General features: G+C 34.9%; 1 protein-coding gene across 8 annotated transcripts; it reads right to left on the reverse strand.

The window, feature by feature from the left end:
* Positions 1 to 2867: 2867 nt before the first annotated feature.
* LOC132033934 (RNA-binding protein 2-like) lies at positions 2868 to 8492 on the reverse strand. Of its 8 annotated transcripts, none has more exons than XM_059424107.1 (7): positions 8350 to 8492; positions 8105 to 8208; positions 5148 to 5332; positions 4771 to 5050; positions 4614 to 4675; positions 4451 to 4532; positions 2868 to 3309 (listed from the first exon to the last, which is right to left on the reverse strand). In XM_059424107.1, exons 1-7 carry the CDS (start codon positions 8466 to 8468, stop codon positions 3203 to 3205), a joined length of 939 nt encoding a protein of 312 aa, XP_059280090.1. In that variant the 5' UTR covers positions 8469 to 8492; the 3' UTR covers positions 2868 to 3202. The 8 variants fall into 8 exon arrangements, with proteins under 8 accessions (XP_059280090.1, XP_059280089.1, XP_059280095.1 ...); XM_059424106.1 differs by having other exon boundaries at positions 5148 to 5338; positions 8350 to 8490; XM_059424112.1 differs by having other exon boundaries at positions 8105 to 8203; positions 8309 to 8472.
* Between the last annotated feature and the right edge of the window lie 465 nt (positions 8493 to 8957).

Raw genomic sequence — 8957 nt, forward strand, 5'->3', positions numbered from 1 at the left:
CATCTGAATGTCATTTTAAATTATTGTTTGCGGAATAGTTACGAAAACTATGTCTATGAGTATAGACATCAACAAATCCACATTACTAAGGTGCTCCTAAGTTGATAATTGATCCATATGCAAGGAGTCTACAAGGTTAGATGTTCTTTTCTCACCTTTATTTTTTAATTTATTATTTTTATTTAAAACTTGCTTTGTAATCATGTATTCACTGTATATTTTAAATATTTGGCCATACTTTTTTATTTTTGTACTTTTTTTTTTCCCCAGATTTTCAAGGAGCTGTTGAATAAACATTGTTCAGAAATATCCTTGATACACTAATTACTAAGGTTGATCCTTATTGGTCTTTTATCGTCTTTAACACTCTTAGTAAATTTAGCACTAAATATCACAAGTTTAGATTGAAGTTGACAATAAGTAAATATGGGCAAAGACTGGGAGAACAAAATATAGAGTAGTACTTAAGGTATAGGGGAAGTATCAAAAAATTGACTTTTACAGAGAAAGTAAATGATCTCACAAAAGTGACAATTTAAATATTGAAGCAATTAAATTTGATATGATATTATAAATTAGATACTAGTACTAATTTATTACGATTTTTTTAATATATCAACCGCGCATCGCGCGGGTACATGTACTAGTTAGTATAAAATATAAACACACTGATTATTATACATTAATTATATTTGCTAAATTTATATTTTAAAAAAATAAAGATTAGGGTTGTTTTTTGTTGTGGGCGTTGTTGGATTGATTTTTAATGTGATCCTCTATATAAATAAAGGATCTTTAGGAAACCTAGTTACATTTTTTATAGACATTTTAAAATAATTACCCTAATTATCAGTATTTTTATTTAGTAGCAACTTAAATCATATCGCTTAATTGTAGGCTTTAATTCTGGGAAAAACTTATCCTCCCATCTCCTGATATTCTCTCACTTTTGCACACTCCTTCCAAATAAAATCATATATTTTCTTTCTCTAAATCTCTTTCATTTTCTTATTCTTCTTCATAGCTTTTTCCTTATCCGCGAATGTCCCTCAGTCAATTCACTAGGAACCTTTGAAAACTAATGTTTGAACCTTGTGTTTCTCGTTGAAATTGAGTAGGAATCACTAGTTTGCTTAAATTTGACGTACAAACACTCATTGGAACAATTTGAGTGCGAAATTCAAAAACTCCATTGTTGGATTTTAAGGAAACTTGAGGAATGTAATAGTTGAATTTGTTGGGATTGTTGTTTGGAAGTTGTGTATAAAATTTCAGAACATCTGGTGGAGATTTGGTCAAAAAAGGAGACTAAAATTTAAGGAATTTGAAGAAGAGCGGAAGAACAACTTCTTGTATATCCGTGTATATGAAGTATAAGTGATATGTAACGTGCATGTCATATGTATATCACTTTATGTCATGTGTATATATTGTATATACCTGATGTATCTTACGTGTATCACTATTATATACATGACATCATGCGACATACAATGTTGCGGTGTTGATTTTCAGCCCTGAATTTTGACTTCAAATCACCTCCAATCTTCCTCAAATTGTATAAAGTCTCGTCCAAATGTTCCCCACCAATTCCAAGTACACCCACTCAAAAACACCAACTAAAAATTTGTATATACAAATTGAAGGTGCAAATGAGTCTTTAATGGTGATTTTTCAAAAAAAATCTGAAAAAAGAATTAATTAGCCAAATGAGTTTCTGGCGTAAGTGAAAGAAAATGGAGGGAAGATTGAGACAGCTCTAGGAGTTGTGCTTGAAAAATATGTAGGAGAAGATCTTTAAAAATAGCTAAATATGCGTTTTGTTGGAGGTTGTATATATTTTGTAACATTTTTGTTGATATGTTTTGAAAAATGGATGTGAGTTATTATTGATATTAGTTCAATTTCATTGAGCAAGAAAATACCAAATAAAATGCTTAAAATATACTTATTTAGTTTGTTAAACCATATCTTAATAATGAGATAATGTCAAACATTATATGAGATAATTCCGTCAAAAGGTAGAGGTAAGATTTACATACACTCTACTCTCCCCAGACCCCACCTGGTCGGATTATACTAGGTATGTTGTATGTTGTAGTATTATATAAGATAATAATTCATGACAAACAATGGAGCTGGATGGAAGAAACTAAAGATTGTTATAGGCATAAGCCAACTTCCCAAGAAATCAATGTGCACGCTTTTCCTATAGATATCATCAAATACAAGTGTTCTGTTTTCAACTTCATGTCCATTACATGTCGCACAATAAATATAAATAACACTGGATATTCTCCCAGACATAATATCGATAGGACAACTCACTAGAAAGACGCATTGCCATTTCAATGCCCAAAATTGGTAACTAGCAATTGTTTTTGGGAGGAACTAACGAACGCTAATGGTAGCACAACCGAGGCTAGAGGAAAATCCTTTTCATATGCTTTGAACTAGTTCAGTCTTGGTACAACATTTTCTATTTGAACACAAGGAAACCGGTTTCCATTAGGAGTTGCAAAATCAGCCCATGACTAGCCTAACCTATCATACAGGGGACAGCTTAATGACCAACCCATGACCCGCTATTTATTAATTCAAAGACATTTTGATTTGCTCAAGCGCAATTGATCTAAATATTGAATTGATTTGGACCAAGTACATATTACAAATTGACCTATGAAAAACCTTATTATATATTTAAATAATTTTATTTTGTTTGATATGGAACTCAAGCTAAATTAAGTGACTGAATGCTTACACCCTCCCCCAACTACAAGGGAAGTCACTTTAACTTCCTATCTTGACCTAGCTCACATCGATTGTTCTGCCCACTGAACTACGCAGAGGACCCAAAGAGTGTAACATCAAGAACATCACTTGCCCAGAATTTTTCACTAACTCTTAAAAATCCACTGTCTGGAATAAACTTAGAAACATTTCTTCAACAACTAGAAGTCTAGTACTACAACCTGCGTCCGCCTATCAAGTTGTACACTCTCAGAAACAAAGTTTCACTGGCTTTAAAGGCCTGTTGAAGCAGAAAACTCCCGCTTCAAAAACCAATAGTGTGCATATTACCGCAACCATGGTTAGCGCCCGCTTTTGAGCCAATTGTGAATTGCATATTCCAGTAACAGTACATAATACATAAGTCAATTCAGACGGAGCAATATGTAAATAAAAAGCTGGTGGATGTTATTTATCGCTTCCCACGACTTCCTGAGCCACCAGACCTCGGACCTGGAAACTTTGAGAACTGCAACCTCAAGTAGGCCGAATCAGGGTCATGTTCGTCCATTTTGTAACCTGGTAAATCGTCAGCAGAGACCACTGGTAAGATTATTCCACAAGAAACCACATAGATGATGGTAGTAAGTTCCAAAAAGTTGTTTTTTCATCCTAAATATAATAGCTATTGTGCAAGTGAGAGAAGCATGAAAGACCCGATCAACCATAACAGGAAGTATGAGGAGAAGATTTTCATAATGGTGGGTAACAGAGTACAGGAGCAAGAAACCAAAGAAGAAAGGAGACCATGCCACAGCTGTAGATAGAAGGTATGCATGTCCTACAAATGGCCTCAAATGCAAGTAGTATCATATAATCATGTGAAAAATTAGATAACCAAAATAGGGGAATGAGAATTTGACACAGCGGCATGTCCTACAAATAAATGATCAAGAATGCAAGTATCACAAATTAATGTAAAATATTAGATATTTAAACCAAACGAAGCGAACGAGTGCATGCGAATTGTCACAGCAGCAGCTAGATAGTAACCCCATCCTCTAAATAAATGATTGGACTGCAAGTATCATGTACAAATTCTGTAAAATATTAGCTATTCTTAACCCAAGATTGACATCATTTTTGAATGGCAGACCCAACAGCAGTCCTACAAGTCAATCTGGACCTTTAGGAGTAATAAGTGGAACTACAGCAAAATTTCTTAAATGATTTGGATGTTTTATTTCAAATATAGTTACAATATTTTACACAAGAAATGGGTGAAGGAAATGGACAGGATCAGAAGATAAGGACTACAAACAAAAGTCAAAGGAGGCAGTGCTTCTTCCCAAGGTACATTGCGCATAGGGACTTTTGCACGTGCACATAGAGGAGAGATCATCAATGGATATTATACAGGTCTATGGTCTTACAGGAAGATAGTGTATAAAGCAAATGGGTTTTACTCTACAGACTACCCCACAATTTGACTACATACAGGGATGAAGAATCAGAACTAAAGTACTCGTGCATCCGAAATATATTGAACTGCAATGATCTGTTGGTTGAAAAAGCAAAGAACGAGAATGGCACTTAAAAACACTCCAGCAACACCCACATACACAGAGTGATCATCATTGATCACGTCACTGCAGCTGAGATAACTAGTCACTAACGGAAATTGGGCAGGGGTTTATTATAATTTTGAAAAAAAAATCACCTTGCAACGCACTCAAAGCAGTAGCTGCACAAGCTGGATCTACGAAATCCACAAAACAAAGGATAAGAGGATCTCCACCACGCTGCAAAATGAAGCTTCTTATCAAAATACCACCTGGTAGATAAATACTATACTAATAGAAAAGGAATAAACGTCAACTTACATGTTTTGATTCCTTTCTAACAAGTCTGACTTCTTTGTAGCCCACAAAAGGACGAAAAATATCTTTTAAGTGCAGTTAGAGAACAAGCAACAGATATATTCAGAAAATAAGTAGAACTGTCCAATAATGATCCAGTAAATTACATCTCAAAGGATACGGGCTACTTCTCTCCTGGAGCTGTCTGAAGGAAGTCCCTCTATATAGAGAGTGTTAGAAGCATCAGGAGGGAGAGGCAGTGTTTCACGAGGCCTCGGCATAGATTCAACTGGCATTTGACCACTAAATACCATAGGTCTTCCATTTGGTGCTAGTTCTGGCCCACGAGCTGATGGAAGCGGATCACGAACAGGAAGGGCAGGTATGCCACCACCACCTGCTCTAGCCAATCCAACTCCCTTGTAGTTATTAGCATCTCCGACTGAAAGAGAAGAAAGTTGCTACAAGAGGAAGAGGGATAAGAAAACAGGATCAAAGTTAGCACAAAATCTAAGCATGCCTGATGAAAGGAGGAGCATTGTCAGCTTCAGTGATTACCGAACTCTGAAGATAACGATCATATGCTGATCCGATTGACTGTGTGTCCACTACTCGAGGTCCACCACGATCATATGCTGATCCAATTGACTGTGTGTCCACTACTCGAGGTCCACCACGATCATCATCCCTTCCTAAGTAATGATGCATTTCATGAGCTTGTGACATCCCAGATGGTGGAAGATCTGGTACTGCAAAGAAATATGGTCAGACCACATACGCTTATCACAACATATAACAACATGAGTGCGGAATGTTACTCGCACGGTATATAGTTTGTCCTCAAAAGGAATAAATTTTCATTTGGCCTAAGGTGAGATAAAAATGGTCTCATTGCACACAAAAACTAGTAAAGAGGAACGAGATGAGATTGGACAACTATTTTCTCGACAAGGAGCTTCTGCAGTAATGAGATATGAGAAAAGGAAGTAAGACTAAGACGCAGAACTCTGCTTTAGACAGAACACTACTCAACAAAATCCATAACCACTATGAGCCCGTTTGGATTGGCTTATAAGTTGGCTTATAAGCTGTTTTCAGCTTTTTTGAGTGTTTGGCTGGCCAGCTTAAAGTCATTTTGTGCTTAAAATAAGCTCAAAAAAATAATTGGACCCATTTAACTTAGTTTATCTAAAGCAGCTTATAAGCTGAAAACCACTTATAAGCCAAAAAAAATAAGTTGGACTACCCCAACTTATTTTTTTCAGCTTATAAGCTGCAAACAGCTTTAAGCTATAAGCCAATCCAAACGGGCTCTATATTCGTACAAAGAACTCCAACTCGGAAGGGGGAGAAAGCAAATTATTAGAATTCATTGGGTTGGTTGTGATCAAGTCAAAAGGGCTTGTTAAGGTTAAAACCAATTGAAACACACCACAAAGTGGTCAGAAAAAAGAAACATATGAGGTTAAAGTTTGAGGTGGAGCTAAAATCCTCTTCATTTGCCACAAGAAGGATCGATTTCCAGCATTTCAGGTTTTCCATCCTCCTACTCTTCTTCTTCCTCTGTTTTTCTATCCTTGTTTAATTGACTCGTGAACATTCACTCCGTAAAATTAACTTTACTGTATCTTTTTTTTGCGTTTGGGACTATACATCTTAAGGTCTTTTGGCAGAAAAAGTCTATAAATGAGAGAATCTCAAAGAAATGGTGTCTTCCTTTGCTTACAAAAACAAAAAAATTCCGCACATCTGATTTCTACTCACATGTGCCAAGAATATTAAAAAAGAAGTAGATCCAAATGACGACATGGATGAAAGGGGTGTAACTATATACAACACATGTGATACCTAAGCATATATAACTATAACTGCAAATTGGTATGTGCAACCTACATGAAGTCCTAGAATAGAGGGTCAAAACTCAAGATATGTCCTTGCTAATTCTAAACTTTACTCCTGACAGAGGCGAATCTATGATTTCTAGAACATGGGTGCACTACTTAAAAAAAGAAGGAAAAAAAGTATTAAGTGGGAATTGATCCCTAGTCTTCAAGGTAAACAACTCAACATTCAACCAAGTGCACCATTTAGCCTTCTTGTAGCATGGGTGCCAGCAGATTATATCATACCAATTTTAGAAAATATATATATATAATAGCTAGTTTTATGGAAAGACTATGGGTTCACGTGCCCCATATTTTAGCCTATAAATTCACCTTTGTTACTCCAACCTCAAATCGAGTTTTGTGTTTCCTTAAGAAAACTCCATTTAATAGAACGATGATTAATTTAGCCATAAAGCTTAAGTAATTGATTAACCTACCTTCGTAAGAGCCAAATCTTACCATTATAATCGGACAATATTAGCAATATTGTTCAGGCGAAAGAACACTTCAGCCAGGACCAGAACTTACCATTTGTTCCCTCACAAACCACCACATGTGTTTTACCGTTTCCAATATAATGCTCTACAAACCTCCACCCTCCCAATGTTTTTCCGTTTCAAAACATCCACAGGAAATCTATATAATCCATAATACAACCACTAGACTCTTCGATGTTTTCAATCCGTCTATCTCCAACCGTTCCGGAGCCAGGAATCGCAATAAAGGGATTCAAAAAAATGCAAGAATGCAACACCTAGTATTCAAACCTATGACAAAAAGCAATTTAGAACTCCCTTTACCACTACATTTAAATTTTCCCTTATGCCATGGGGATTCAAAAACTTCTATATCGTAAAAAAAAATATTCTTCCCTATTTTCACAGTATAATATTTTGGTTCAATTGAACTTAGCTTCTCCACTATCTCCAAAGTTCATGAAAAACCTAACACATCCTACAAACTTGTGACAAAAAGCAATTTTTGAATCCACGTGACCACTTCATTTAAATTTTCCCTTATGCCAAGGATTCAAAAACTTATCTATAGACAAAAAAGATCTATTCTTTGCTATTTGTACAATATAATTTTTCAGTTCAATTGAACTTAGCTTCTCCACTGTCTCCAAAGTTGATGAAAACGTAACACATCCTACAAGACTATTTCCAGCTATCTTACAAGGAATTTCCCTCGTTTCAAAAGCCCATCACATATCAATCTACAACTTGAAATATTCCAAATGTATAAACGTAATTCCCAGGACGAAAAAACGAAAATTAGTTCTGGGGTTTCATACTTGCACAATTTCTTGCAATTAAAAGCCAATATCAAAACAGCACAAACAATTATTAGGAAAACGTCCTAATTATATAAGCTACAACTTGAAATATTCCAAATGTATAAAAGTAATTTTCGACGACAAAAATTAGTTCTAGGGGTTCATACTTGCACAATTTCTTGCAATTTAAGAGCTAATTAAAATCCAATTCCAAGAAAGAATATTTAAAGCAAAAATAAGTTCTAGGGTTGCATATTTCTTGCAATTGAAGATATAATTACTAGCCAATTTCAAAGCAGCACAAACAATTATTTTAATTTAATAAGCTACAAAAAAGAGAGTGTTTATTTTACCATATTCAGAACGAGGTCGTTTAAGCAATCCAGCAGATTGAGGAGGTAGCTGTTGCTGCTGCTGCTGTGGTTGACGATTCCAATACGCATCCCCCATCTCTACACTTTAATAATAATAATAATAAACAATAATTACAAATTCGTATATATAGAATTAATTCACAAAAACACAAATAGAAGGGTGAAAAAGAATAAAGTTGAAACCTTGAGGGTCTTTGTGAAGAACCCTAGCAAACTACAGTTACCCTTGTACTCGGATGTCGATTTGCCCAAAGCTAATTTTGTTTGGCGGAGAAGAGATGCTTAGGGCTTTATTTTCCCTGTATCTGCTGCACAGCAGGTGTATCATTTGTCTTGTTAACATGCTTGTAACAGCCAATAGTTAGCTGACACGTAAGTAATGAAGAATCACAAGCTATTATGCTGTTTTTTTTTGTTTTTTGGCAAAAAACAATATTGGTTTTTTCCAAATCGTTTTTCGAGAGCCAAACTATGTAAATTTGACCACTATTTTAATATGTATGTATTTTTTTCATCATATTGACATAATAAAAAGTTGCAATTTATAGTATTTTTATCTTATAATTTGTGAATATTTAAATTTTAATTGTAAAATATTGTGTTGATCTAATTCTATTTAGCTTTCAAGATTAGTCAAATCAAAAGGTGAAACAAGACAACTAATTTGGGATAGAGGGGTATTTTTATTAAGTATAGTATTTTTTTCATACATTTTTTTTGTCAGGAAGAAAATACTTAGGGGTCATTTGGTTCGCAGATTAAGTTATCCCGGAATTATAATCTTTGGACTGATTTATCCAACCTCCCAAGTGAAATAAAATAATACCTAGTT

Source organism: Lycium ferocissimum, chromosome 10, assembly GCF_029784015.1.
Source record: "Lycium ferocissimum isolate CSIRO_LF1 chromosome 10, AGI_CSIRO_Lferr_CH_V1, whole genome shotgun sequence".
Classification (NCBI taxonomy): domain Eukaryota; kingdom Viridiplantae; phylum Streptophyta; class Magnoliopsida; order Solanales; family Solanaceae; genus Lycium; species Lycium ferocissimum.